This window comes from Canis aureus, chromosome 36 (genome assembly GCF_053574225.1).
Source record: "Canis aureus isolate CA01 chromosome 36, VMU_Caureus_v.1.0, whole genome shotgun sequence".
NCBI lineage: Eukaryota > Metazoa > Chordata > Mammalia > Carnivora > Canidae > Canis > Canis aureus.
In genome coordinates, this window is record NC_135646.1 from 13,037,470 (window position 1) to 13,052,285 (window position 14,816).

Here is a 14,816-nt window from a genome sequence, read left to right on the forward strand (position 1 = left end):
CAAATGGCTGCCTCTGTAGTGCTTCTTGGAGAAAGTGAGTTTGTATGTTCTTTAGAATCAGAGTCCTGGCTTCCTTATAGCCCTTTGGCTCTCCCAAAATAAGCCCCATTGATTTTCAAAGCTTCCGGAATTAAGGCCTGCTGATTTTCAGAGCAAGACATTATGAAGGCTTGTCTTCTTGATGCAAGTTCACAGGACATGGGGTACCTGTTGTGGGGCTTGAACTTCTTCCTTTTTAGGGAGTACTTTTATGCCTGTGATATCCCTCCTGTTTGTGGGTGCCAAGCTAGGGTGAGGGTGGTGATCAAACAAAGTCTTTACCCCTCCCACCCTATTTGATTTTGCTTTTCCTTTATATCATTAGCTGTGGAATAACTGTTCTGCCTCTCTTCAGATTGTTCTCAGAAATAGTTGCTGTATATATAATTTCAGCATTGGTGTGTCTTTGTTAAATGATCTTAGGATCCTCCTTCTCCAGCTTGATTGGGATCTATTTGGCTATTGGTATTTTGGTAGGGATTTGTTGAATCTGTAAATCCCATCAGTAGTATTATCTTAACACTAATATAATGTCTTCTAATCCATGCACATAAGATATCTTTCCACTTATTTATGTTCTCTTTAATTCCTTTCAGCAGTATTGTATAGTTTTCAGGTTGTAAGTCTTTCACCCTCTCGGTTCAACTTATTTCAAGGTATTTTATTTTTTTCATCTGCAAATAGACAATTTTATTTCTTTTAAATTTTTATCTGTTTCTTTTCCTTGCATAATTACTCTGGCTAAACTTTCAGTATAATATTGAACATCAGTAGTGAAGGTGAAGATAAGGACACCCTGGTCTTGTTTTTCATCTTTAAGTGGAAAATTTTTAGCCTTTTATCATTGACTATGATGTTAGTGGTGGATTTTTCATACATTATTACTAGGTATAGTTCAACTCATATGCTTTTAAGTATGTCTGTTGGAAAGAATCCCAGAAATTGAATTGCTAGGTCAAAAAGTATATAGGTTTATAAATTTAGTTTTTTGGGGCACCTAGGTAGCACAGTCAGTTAAGCATCCAACTCTTGGTTCTGATCTTGTGGTCATGAGACCAAGCCTGCATTGGACTGTGCAGGCATTCTGCTTGAGATTCTCTCACCCTCTCCCACTCATACATGCATGCTCGCTTTCTGTCTCTCTCTAAAAAAATCTTTAAAAAGAAATTATCTTTTTTTTTTTTTTGATTGACAAGTTGCCCTCCATATGGAGATGAACCAGTTTACATTCCCACCAGCAATGTATGAGTGCCAATTTCTTTATCCACAGTAAAATTTTAAACTTTTGGCCATTTTTTAAACCAATTTTGTAGATAGAAAACATGGTTTTCATGGTGTAGTTTCCATTTACATTATTTTAATATGTGACTGATCATTTTTGCATATGTTTAAGAGACATTTTTATTTGTGAACTGGCTTCCTATATCTGTTGCCCACTTTTCTGTTGAGTATTTGTTACCTTTTTATTGATTTTTAAGTGTTTCCTATATGTTGGGAAAATATTTTATTACATATTTTCTCACATATACTTAATATATATGTTAGAGAAATCTGTCCTTTGTTACGACTTGCTGGTATTTTTTCCCCGTTTTTCCTTACTCTTTCGATTTTTCCCCCCATGGAGAAGGTTTTAATTTTTATTGATAAATTTATCAAGCTTTTTATTATAGCTTCTGGTTTTTGAGTCCGAGTTCCAAAGTTTTGCCGCATTCTGAGTCGTAAAATCATTCTATGTTTTCTTATTTTGTTATTTATTTCTACTAGGGGTTCTTTAATACAGCCTGTAATCAAAATGATATTTCACTCCTTAAAATAATTTAACAATTATCTCTCCATCAGACTTTTAAGTATACTCAAATTACCTAATAAAAGCACCATACTTATTGAATTTAAATGGCTATAGTTCTTAGAATGCTCCCATGCTTCCATTTCATACTAGCTTAGTACAAGGTTAGAAGTAGTTAAACATGATTGAGATTTGGGAGATGCAGAATTCCTTTAGAGTAAGCCTGCACTTGCCAAGTGTATGCAGAACTTCTAATCTTTGCATTCAGGAGGGAGTCTTATTGGGGAAATAGATATTCATGTGCAATAGCAGAGGCATATACAGCTATTTAGAATAATCTTAGGATGTTTTCCCTATTTTTCTTTCTTTGTCCTCTTTTATTTTAGAAATACTATCTATCATGTGCCACACAGTGTATAGGCATTGGAAATACCATGGTGAACACAGTAGAAAGGGTTCCTGCCTTTATGGAGCTTGTATTCAATTTGGGGAGAGATAATATATAAATTTTAACTGATGATGTGCTTTTTTTTTTTTTTTTTTTTTTTTTTTATGATAGGCACACAGTGAGAGAGAGAGAGGCAGAGACACAGGCAGAGGGAGAAGCAGGCTCCATGCACCGGGAGCCCGACATGGGATTCGATCCCGGATCTCCAGGATCGCGCCCTGGGCCAAAGGCAGGCGCTAAACCGCTGTGCCACCCAGGGATCCCGATGATGTGCTTTTTAAAAAACAGTAGACTGAGCTAAGGAGATACAGTTGTGGGGAAGAGGGTAGTCTCTTTTACATAAGATAGCTGCACAAGTCTTTTGAAAATAATTGGCATTTGAATAGAGATGTGATTGATGTGAGGAGGATTTTAAGATGCAGCATTGTAGTATATCCAAGTGCTTAAATCAGCAGCAAGTAAAAAAGGCCAAAAAAGTAGCTAACCTTGGTGGAAATAGATAATTCAAAGAACGGAAAATAACACCCAGAATAGCCTGTTATAAAAAAGGAGCAATAATAGAACCAAAAAAATTCCTTTAGAAATTAAAAATAAAGTTACTGAAATTAAAGTTTCATTATAAAAATTAGGTTATAAAGTCATAGAAATCTACCAGAACACAGAAAAATTATACATGAAGCGTTCCCATAGTTAAAAAAACAACATGGTGCTTTCAGTTTGAGATACTATTGAGCATTAGGAATTAAGTAGCCTACACCTAAACACATTTTAATGAAATTTTTTAGTATCTTGGTTGTAAGATCTTAAAGCTTTTGAAAGGAAAACAAAACTAACCACAAAAACAACACATGATCTGTAATGGATAAGAATGGAACTGCTGTTGAAATTCTCACTGGTGACTCTCTAGATGCCAGAAGACAATGGAACAGTATCTTCAAAGTTCTGAAGAAAGATTGTTTTTGGATGAGATAAAATTGTCATTATTTTCAGATGAAATAATTATATAGGAAATCCAACAGAATCGACAGATTATTAAAATATACTTTCACCACATAATTAATAACCAATTAAAAATATAATAAAAACGACATATATCCCCAAAGGCAGATTGTTAAATACCTAATTATTTACAAAGAATACATAAAATTAAAAAAAAAAAAAAAAGAATACATAAAATTGCTATAGAAATAAGTATAAAGTTCTTATATAGGATAAAAGGTAATATCTTAATAAGTGGGAGACATGCAAGCTTCCTGAACTAAAGGTAATTGCAGTCAGAATTTTTGCTGGATATTTTGAAACATATTAACTTATTTAAAAATATATATCCAAAAAATATATATATCCATAATTAGTTAAGTTACATTAAAAAAAAAAAAAAGAAGAGGGTGAATAGGTGGTAGGACTACCAGATACTGACTTAAAATCCTGCATTATATGGGTTGACACAAGTGCAGACAAATGGATTCCGAATAAGGTCTCTAGGACAATATCATTTATGTAAGCTTACATTTAAATTTAAATGTGTCCCATAATACACACACACAAAAAGGTCCAAATACATTAGAATAGGGGTGAAAGGAAATAGTAGTGGAAAATGAGGATAGAAGAGGATTTAAGGGCACCTGGGTGGCTCAGCTAAGTGCCTGATCTCAGCTCAGATCTTAATCTCAAGATTGTGAGTTCAAGCTTCACACCAGGCTCCGTGCTCGATGTGGAGGCTATTAAAAAAAAAAAAAAAAAAGAAAAAAAAAGGAATATAAAACAATGGTTTAAATTGTATGATATCACACTAGTGACCATATCACCATTTTTTATATATTCATCAACTCTTGGACATTTGGGTTGTCTCTGAGTTTTGGCTATTATGAGTAAAGCTGCTATAAATATAGAACTTTTTGTGCCACTGTTTTTGATATCATTTCACATTACCACCAGCAAGGTATGAGAGTTCAAATTGTTGCATATCCAACACAATATTGCCAGTCCTTGTAATGCTATCAATAGCTAGCTGGGTGTGTATTGGTATTGTAAGTAAATGATGCTTACTTTTGGCTTAATTTGCCTCTCTCTCTCTCTTTTTCTAACTTCTTTTAAGATGGGAGCTTTTAAAAACATTGATTTTCAGTATTTTCTAAGAAAACCACAGAAAGCTATAATTTTCCTTTTGAGCACTGCTTTAACATCTTATAATTTTTTATATATCTTAATTCAAAATATTTTCTAATTTCTTATATGATTTCCTCTTTTACCCTGGATTATTTAGAATTGTGTTTCATTTTCAAATATTTGGGGATTTTTCCAAATATCTTTTTCTTACTGATTTCTTGTTTAATTCCATTGTGATCACAAAACATACTGTGTATGATTTCAGTCCTTTTAAATTTGAGATTTGTTTTATGGCTCATCATATAGTCTATCTTGGTGAATATTACATGGATACTTTAAAAAAGTGTATATTCTGTTTTATTTATGGAGTTTTCTATAAATGTTTGTTAGGGTTATTTAGTTGATAATACCAGTCAAGTCTTTTATATCCTTACTGATTTTCTTGCTCCTTAGTTCAAATATCCAATTATAAGTATGGATTTGTCTATTTCTCTTTTTAGTTATTTCCATTTTTGCTTCATATATTTTGAAGTTTGGTTAGAACTTAGTTTTATTTTTATGTCTTTATGATTTGACCCTTTTATTCTTACATGTTTGTCCATATTCCTGAAATCTACTTTCACTGATACTAATATAAGGATTAATGTTTGGGTGGTATATCTGCTTTCATACTTTTACTTGTAACTTATATATGACTTTATTTTTTTAAAAAGATTTTATTTATTCATGAGAGACAGAGAGAGGCAGAGACATAGGCAGAGGAAGAAGCAGGCTCCATATAGGGAGCCCAATGTGGGACTCGACTCGATCCCAGGACCCCAGAATCACGCCCGGAGCCGAAAGCGGGTGCTAAACCATTGAGCCACCCAGGCGCCCCTATATGACCTTATATTTAAAGTGGTTTTCTTGTAGACAGTATATGTTTAGGTCTTTTTTTTATCCAATCTGAAAGTTTCTGCCTTTTAATCAGCATATTTAGACCATTTATATTTAATGTAATTATAATATAGTTAGGTTTAAATCTTCCATTTTTTGGTTTATTTCTCACATGTGTTGTTTTTTTTTTTTCCTGCTTCTTCCTCCCCTCCTCCAAATTAATTGCTCTTAGACTGGCCTTTGTTGCTTCATTCCATGCGTGTGTAGATTATTATTTGACAATTATTAAAACACACCCCATGTGAACTTCTGGAACCCTTTCTCTTTATAGCTTCCTCTCTTAGGGCACTCTCTTCTACAAATCTCTCCCCAGACCTTAATATCTGTCTCTTCATATCAGGTAGACTGTCGTATTCTACTTGGACCCCCCTGCTTGTGCCAAAATTTTAGGAACATACCTCCATGCAAAAAGGTGTTAGATTTATAGGATCACTTCATTTGTTTTCTTCTCTCAGGGATAACAGTCTATGCTGCTGTTGTCCAAATTCTGAAAACAGTTGCTAGATAAGTCATATAGCTGTACTTCTTCGTGGACAGAAATGGAGATGCCTCTTTTCCTTTCAAAACTGATTTTCAAAACAGTAGCTCACTTAGCTATTGTTTAATCTTTTTCCTCTACAAGTTTGAAAGTGTTTGCATTTATCTCATTAAAATGTTGGGTTCCTTAAGAAGCACTGCAACAATTCTGGTTTCTTATTTCATTCTTCCTCCTACTATGGTATGGTGACCAACAAAAGCATCTCACTGAAATATTTTTTTAAAGGTCATAGTCACCTTTTAGTTACCAGGTCTAATGCAGAACTTCTGATTCCAGCAATGTGGTAAAATAGTTCTTAGGAAAACATCTAGATACAAAATATTAGAATGTAAAATGTAAAGAATATTTTATACAATGCATGGTTAATCTGACTAGGAGAATGGAAATCGTCAGAATTGAAAATGAAGAAAGGACGAGAGAGAGAGATAGAGAGAGAGAGAGAAAAAAATGTTTAATAGTCTTGAAATAGACTGGAGCTGAAGCCTAGAACCTGGGATATATAAAGAGGCATATTAGAGATCCCGCATAAAACCAAGGGCCTTCAGATGTTACTCACTTTATTAATGGGTGAACTAGAACTCAAACCTGGTACACAAAGATGCAAAGAGCTTGCCTTTGCTTGACTAAAAATGGAAAAAAGGATTTCTGCAGAGAATTTATATAATAGGTTAAGCCTTTTAGATCTTTAAAGTCATGCTTCAGATGTAACTCATTTAAAAAGACAAAAATTGGGTTTTAAAATAGGTAACCTCATGTTCCAGGTTGGCAAAATTCAAATGTTGCAATTATCATATACAGAATTAAAATCAAGTAAATTAAATATGTTTAAGAAAAATAAATTAGAGGGGTACCTGACTGGCTCAGTCACAAGAGCATGTAACTTTTGATTTCATAATCATGAGTTTAAGCCTCACATTGGGTGTAGAGATTACTTTTTTAAAAAAAGGAAAAGGAAAAGAAAATATTAAAAAACGTAATTAGAAGTTAGTAAGATGAGTAAGTGGATAGGTACATGAAGAGAGAATTGTGCGTCGGGGAACTGATAGGAATGAAATAATACAGAATGAAATATGTAGAGAAATTAGAGAAATATGTGAAAAGAAACTAATAAAAATAGAGGAGATCTAACATATATATATGTCTTCAGAGAAGAAACAACTCAGGAGAGCTGGCTTCTGCAACTACTTTTATCCTAGCGCTTTGGCAAGAATCTTCAATTTTGGTGCACATGCTAGTAGATGATAGCTGTGGGGGATGCTTTTGGTGCCATTTTGGGAGACCTGAATCATATGGTTATTTTCACTTCAGAATATTTTGACTATTGTTTTTCCTCAACATTTGCTGAATACTGGGGCTGCACAGAGCAGGAGGCTCGAAATATAAATGATAAAAGCCCCTTAAAAGCAGAGTGATGTTCAGTATACCCTAAAGACTTTATCTTAAGGTCTGTATAATCAGGAGAAATTTTATAAAATACATCACACACTTAATTGAAAACCTTGAAGGGCCAAGAGCAGATCAGATATAATAACCATACTAGGGCTCCAACCCAGACTTAACTGAGGAGCACTCACATTAGATTAAAAGGGAGAAATCCACACTGACTGTATCTACTTAGCAGTAGAGAGAGAGAACTCTTTCTAAAGAAAGATTACATCATATGGAGACTTTTGATTAAAAAACAATACCATTTGGCCTTCAGCTAAAGATTACTAGGGATTGTGGAGCATCTGGGTGGCATAGTTTGTTGGACATTCAGCTCTTGGTTTCCATTGGATTGTGATCTCAGGGTCATGAGATTGAGCCCAGCATTGGTCTCTGCACCTCACATGGAGTCTGTTTGAAAGTCTCTCTCCCTCTGCCCATTCCACTGTTTCTCTCTTTCCTTCTAAAATAAATAAATAAATCTTTAAAAAACTATTAGGCATTGCAAAAGATGGGAGCCCATAACTAGTCTTCAAGAGGAAAAACAGACTAGCATCATTGAAGTCTACTTTTTGAAAAGAGACTCCTCTGAACATTTTGAACTGAAAAATACATGTGAAATTAATACCTCACCAGATGAATTTAACTACAAATTCGATTACAAATTAGAGTAGAATTCAGGAATAATAAACTAAAATATTTATTAATATAAAACACCAAGTGGAACCACAAGGATAAGAAAGAATTTTAAAAATAAAAAAACAAAACCAAAAACAGAACCCCTTCCTTCCCCCCAATGGAGTTGGAGTGTGGTCAAGGAAAACCTTGTGTAATCATTTCAATGGGTTCACAAAAGGTATATGATTAAATTCAACACTAATATATTAAAAAATACTTTTTGCAGCCTATGAACATATTCTGATAGAGTATAACCCCCCTAAAAAAATCTACAATTATTCTTAATCCGTATCATTCTTAATTCTAAGAAATTAAGAGCATTTCCTTTATAATATAGAACAAAACAATATTTTCTTTTTCATTTCTAATCATTACTGAAGTGGGGAACCCATGTGGCATGGTTGGAACCCCCTAAATAATAATAAAATAAAATTTTAGGACTGAGTGAAAGAAACTAAACTGTCACTATTTGTAGATAATATGTTTGGATAATAGAAAACTAAAAAAAAAGAAAAAAAACCTACAAATATATTTAGAATGAGAAAGTTCAGCCAAGTTGTGGAGTATGTTCAAAATATGAAAGTCTATTTTACTTTTAAATTCCTCTTACAATTGAAAAACTAAATATAAAAATACCTAGAAAAATACAACTAACAAAATATGTGAAGACATTTAGAGAAGAAAATCATAGTTTTAGTGAAAGAAAGAGGACCTAAATAAATGAAGATGGTATATTCATGGATTGGATGACCTTTAGTTATGATATTGAAAATCAAAAATCTCCCATTTGATTTACAAATACAGTATAGAAAAGCTCTACAGGTTTTTGGTGGAAATTAAACTATTTCTAAAATTTATAAATTTGATGAAAGCCAGCCAGTAATAGCCAACACACTCCTGAGGAACAAGGTAGAGAAACTTGCACTATCATGTCAAGATGTAAACATATAATAATTAAGACATTGGTTATTAGCATAGACACAAATAGTACAACATGAGAGATCCCTGAAATAGTCCCACACATGTCTGGAATGTGGTATAAATAACAGGTAGCGTTGTAGATCATTTGGAGAGGATGTTCAATAAAAGATGTTTGGTGAGTTGATTATCCATATAGGAAAGAAAAATTAAATTGAAATTGGATTCACATCATGCAGTGAAAAAAAATCAATTTCAGATAAAGACATGAATACAAAAGGCAAAACCTTAGAGCTTTAGGGAAAAGTGAAAGCATATCTTTATGACTTCAGGGTGGGGAAAGACTTCCTCATAAAGATACAAAGTGCAAACCATATATAAGCGGAAACATTTAAACTAACATCTGTTGACCAAAAGACACTGCAAAGAAAGTGAAAAGAAGCTCAGGCAGGGAGCAATGTATAGAACCTACAGAGGATTTGTAACTTTCCAGAGCCTGTAAAGAAAACTTTAAAAATCATAAAGAAAAAGACATTCAAAGCGAAAAATCATCAAAACATGTTATTTCCCAAAAGAAGGAAAAGTGAATGGCTAATTTTGGTATGAAAAGGTGGCCAACATAAATAGTAAGCAGAACAATGCAAGTTTCATCCATGAGATCATATTTGCATGCTCTGTGATTTGCAAAAATAAATCTCATGACAATATGCGTGTTGGCATGAATCTAAAGCAGGGAGAACCAAGGTCTGCTTTGTTGGAGTAAAAATTTAGTTACAACTACTTTGTAATGCAACATATCATCTAGTGAAATTGAACATGTGCATTCATGCATTTCTTTAACCCAGCAATTCCCTTTCTAGCAGTATACTCCAGAGAAATTCTTACACCCGTGTACCAGGAGATGAATAAGGTATTCATACTAGCATTGTTTATAATAATAAAAAGCGAGAAACATTCTAGATATTTATAAATAGGAGAATGATGAATTAATTGCATGTACATAATGTTGGGTAATACAGCAGGAGAATACATTTAACACTGAGAGAGAGAGAAAGAGAGAGAACACGAGTGGAGAAAAGGGCAGAGGGAGAAGCCGACTCCTTGCGGCGCAGCCAGATGGAGAACTCCATCCCGAAACTCTGGGCTTGTGACCTGAGCTCAAGGCTTAACCTACTGAGCCACCCAGACGCCCTGTCTATATACGTTTTAAAGCATACAGATTTAAAAAGTTACATAGAATTACATATATTTATGTGGAAAAACTATAAAGGACATCAAGAAATGATAAAATTCAGGATACCAGTTACTCCAGAAAGTATGAGAAAATATGTGATTAAGGAGGTACATTGTATTAGTTAAGATATAGGTTTAGCTGCATTTGACAGAAACCCCACATAAGTGACATAAGATACAGGTTTACTTGTCTTATAACAGGTTGAAAGTAGCCTGGGCACGGCAGTTATGTTCCACACGGTTATCCAGGAGCCAGACTCCCCTTTTCTGTTTGATCTTTCTAAGTATCCCCCTCATCCGCACAGTGACGGTGGCTCACCACCACAGCCATGTTGCAAGTGTGATGTGGCAGAGTGGAGGAGTAAGTGACCTTACAAAGGAGGTTGCACGTATGCCTTCTCTTCATGGTCTTCTGGCTAGACCAAATCTATTGTATAGTAATTTTTAGATCCAAGGAGGCTTGAGAACTATGCCCACCTGAAAATCAGGAGTTCTAGAACAGAGAGAAAGAGAGTACAGGTATTGGGAGGAACATAGCAATTTCTGCCACAGGTTCATGGGACTAGGGTAGGAGGAGAAAACATAAAGGTATTGGAATTGTTCTGTTTCTTGAAATAGGATGGTGAGTATAGTTGTCTTTTTAACATTTTATTTTATGCCTTCCCTATAAATTATATACTTTTGTATATATGAAGTGTTTCGTTATTAAAGCTAGAAAGTTTAGTGGATACTTTTCAGCTGTATTTCATTTGAATCTTATGCAGCATATGGTAACTGTTGATCACACTTTCTAGACATTTGAATTTTTATTGGCAAGAATCTCCTGGTCTTTCTCTTATTTTTCCATCCATTCCTTTTCAGCCTCCTGGGCTTCACTTTCTCTGCAGGGAACAAAAAGGCCTTTTCCTAGATGCCCCTCACTTGTCTTCATAATTATTTAGGATAGTTTCAAATTGGCTAATGGGTTTCCTGGATTTGGAAAAATTGCAAGAGAAAACTAATTATATGGTAAATATTCAGATTTTATCACCTTTTATTTATAATGCTCTATCCATATATGGAAAAGGGAGGTTAGCACATTTTTTCTTTGTAACTTTAAATATTTCTTTACATCTTTCTGTAGTATATTATAAAAGGGCAAATAATTCTAGCATGAGTCCAAAGTACAAGTGTATCTTGTAAAAGGTAAGAAACAGCAACTTTTCACCAAAGTATATACATACGACATCAGTGGAATAAGTCTTGGAATTGACTCACGTTATTATAATCATGTATAAACATGTGATATCTTTTTATAAAAACTCAGCAGTTTACTTGAGCTCCAAGAATGACTGCATTTCTTAATCCTCCTTGCAGCTAGGTATGATTATCTGACCTAGAGCTTAGCTAATGGAATGTAAACAGACGTTACTACATGATAAATCTTAGCATATGTTAACAGGCATTATTTTTTTCCCCAATGAAATAGTCTCGGGCATACATGCATTTGAGAATTCGTATTCACTTAAATTTTTATTAAAGCAAGAAGATAAAATTCAGTTCACATTCAAGTTTCAACCATATGTCAGGGACTGTGTCAGGTTCTGGGAACATAGGATCGAACAAATTCTAGCCTCAACCTTCAAGGGGTTAGTAGTAGTAGTCCAGGGGAAGTCTAGTTGAATGCTGTGGTAGAGACAGATATGCCTGAGGTGCTATGGCAGCAGAGAAAATGCTGAGGTTATCTAGGAAACTCAAACTCAAGAAAGATAACAGACCTAATGTAAGTTTATAAAATAAAAGCATTTAAAAATAGCGTCTAAAGATCTCTGTTGTTGTATTTTAAGTATCAGTTACATTAAAAAACAAAATGAGTCCAAATGTTATTATAGAAGATAGAAGTTAAGAGGGAGGGAAGGAATACAAGTGAGCTCAATTAATTTTTTAAAATGTTTTATCTATCGTATAGATCTTTTCTTTGTATACTAATTTTATAACCAGAAAAAAATAATTTAAAATCCAGTTTTTAAACAGAACATGTATTTCTTAATGTAGCACATACATTTTTTTTTATTGAGCAACATGGTTTTCTTAAGATTCTTGCACTCAAATCTTTATTTTCAGAAACACAAACTCATGTTAACATAGTGTGTGTTTTATACATATCTTTTTTAATGTATTAAATTTTTACTTAGTGTAAACATGTACAGTGCTCATAGTACTTCACAGTTATTCCAATGTAGATATTGTCTGGCATTGGAATTTAAGGAAGAGATTCCAGTCTCATTCATCGATTGTAATATTGCAAGGAGGAAAACAGTATGCACAGTTCTTAATGTTAACATAGCACCTGCTCAACCAACTTAGAGTTCTCACTAATGTGGGATGTAGCTATTCTCTTTTAACCCAGCATTTCTCAATCTCATTTCTCTTTATTGTGATTTTGTAAGGTGAGGGAGAGACCTATTTTCACAGACGTTGCTCTTCCTTTTGAAAAACTGAAAAGGGATTAGTGAAATCTCATCCCATTTATGACCTTTAATAACTTCTCTCATATACCGTTTGCCATTTTCAAGTGTTTTCTCTAAGGTGACTTACCGAACCAGGACTCTCTGGTGTCTTTCAGATACTGTGCTTTATAACCGTTATATCTTCTCTGATTCAGTTTTTAAGCAAAAATGAAGTCTTTTGTTTTTCCTTGTAGACTTTGCCTTCAAAAGAAACCACGTTTTTAAATACTACACAAATGCCCTGCTTGCAATCAGCTTCAACTTGGAGTAGCTGTGAACACAATTCAAAATCTCAGATATTAAGAGAACATGTATCAGAATTGGACTCTTCTTTCCATTCTGTCCTATCATTGCCATCAGGTAAGCCTACTTCTAAAAAATTTCTAAGCAACTCTGAATGTTTTCTGTGGTGAGTCTAATCCTGTAGATACAAGAAATCTAATAAAATTTTAACAATTATTTTGCCACTGGATATTATGGATATTAGAACTGAACGGTTTTCAATGAGGAATTAATCCTGTGAGTTAATGTTCGATCTTTGCAAGTTGGTTCTTAAATTCCTTGGAAACCATTTTGAGTTACAATAGGAAATAACTGGCTTTTGATCTTTTCAGTGTTAAATTCTTAGAATTTTATTGATAAAGTGACTATGCTGTTGAAACTTTTTCACATTGTCAGTATTTTTTTCCCTAATACGTTGTTTTGCACAGACTTTTCTCTGCTATATGATATTGCCCATCATTAGCTTTTGAACCACAAGAAAATCTATAATCTATAACTGAGCAAATAAGGCACGTACAGCCCCACATCCCTTTAAGTTTTTAGTTCTTGATTTATGTTGGAACCATTCCAGTTGTTTCCTTTTTTTTTTAAAGTTTATTTTTTTAGTAATCTCTACATCCATCGTGGGGCTCAAACTCACAACCCCAAGATCAAGAGTTGCATGCTTTTCTGAGCCAGCCACGCGTCCCTCTAGTTGTTTCTGTATTGAACTGAAGTAAATACTGGGTAAAAAAGGAAACACTCTTCACACTAGTTATCTCGGGTTCTTCTCTTTAAGGGAAGACATCTCAAATGGATTTGTTTCCTTTTTTGCTTTTGACCAATTCTTTTTTTTTTTTTTTTTTTTTTTTTTTTTTTTTTTTATTTATGATAGTCACACAGAGAGAGAGAGAGAGAGAGAGAGAGGCAGAGACACAGACAGAGGGAGAAGCAGGCTCCATGCACCGGGAGCCCGACGTGGGATTCGATCCCGGGTCTCCAGGATCGTGCCCTGGGCCAAAGGCAGGCGCCAAACCGCTGCGCCACCCAGGGATCCCCCCTTTTTTGCTTTTGGTTTTAATCCTCAGGGACTGCTTCTCTTTGTAAAGCACTATACTCTGTACCTATTCCTGCCCTGAGTCCTGAGAATCTTTGTTTGATTTTTTTTTTTTAACCAATATTTGAGTGGTTTCTTAGCTACTCTATACTTAGAATTAAGTTCTTGGCAGGAACTATGTTATTCCATCTTTGAGGAAAACTTAATAGCAGAAAGAAACAATATAAATATAACAATGGTAATGCAGCTAACATTTGAGCTTGGCATACCTATAAGCATATTACATTTTCTTGTTTAATTCTTCCAACAGTCCTATGAGAATATATACTGTTGTCCTCTCTATCTTCCATACAAGAAGATTGAAGCTTAGCGATGTTAAATTACTACTCCAAGATTATACAGCTAATAAATGTTGGAGGCAGGATTTAATGTGAGGTAGTAATACTCCAGAGCCACACTCCTAACCTTTACTCTTCACTGGCTTTCTGTTTTCTCACAGTACATTTGTTTCTCTGATGATAAAACCCTGAGAGCTGGTGTAATAATCATCCTTCACTTAATCCTCTTATGTCCCTTCCAATAAGTTAAGATTAACTTCCCCACCTACTAATTAGGTTATTCATTTCTTCTTGATTTCTAGTTTAAGACAACTGAAATGTAAACTAGTAAGTGTACTGAAGAGTTATAAAATATTCTTATAAAAGCTCAAGGTATATGGGTAGAAAAAAGGGCCTTCTCTAGTTATATCATCTTTTCTCACAACCCATGAAGAACAGTGGTGGAATAGATATTTTCTTTATAAAAGTAAATGATATTTCTTTGGAGAAATAAACTTATGTTTTAGTAATTGGAAAATATTGGGTTCCTGAAATGTTTAAATAACATGTTTAATTTGTAAT

At 34.0% G+C, this 14,816-nt stretch overlaps 1 protein-coding gene and 1 long non-coding RNA gene across 12 annotated transcripts in view; one reads left to right on the forward strand and one right to left on the reverse strand.

Moving 5' to 3' along the window:
• LOC144306128 (uncharacterized) overlaps nt 1-13,673 on the reverse strand; it is a 77,669-nt gene extending 63,996 nt beyond the window's left edge. The window contains exons 1-2 of one of the 2 annotated variants that reach the window (XR_013373160.1): nt 12,688-13,673; nt 3,899-3,994 (exon numbers count right to left, since the gene is read on the reverse strand). This is a non-coding gene — a long non-coding RNA (uncharacterized LOC144306128). Of the gene's footprint in view, nt 1-3,898; nt 3,995-5,716; nt 6,128-12,687 lie in introns of those variants that run through there. The other variant, XR_013373161.1, reaches the window with a different exon arrangement.
• Nucleotides 1-14,816, forward strand: part of KANSL1L (KAT8 regulatory NSL complex subunit 1 like) — a 130,463-nt gene that overhangs the window by 94,845 nt on the left and 20,802 nt on the right. For all 10 annotated transcript variants that reach the window (XR_013373158.1, XM_077885444.1, XM_077885452.1 and 7 more), the window contains one exon: nt 12,794-12,959. Coding sequence is in view for 9 of the 10 variants with exons in the window: in XM_077885444.1 (XP_077741570.1) it covers nt 12,794-12,959 (166 nt within the window). In the remaining variant the exon portion in view is untranslated. The remainder of the gene's footprint in view (nt 1-12,793; nt 12,960-14,816) is intronic.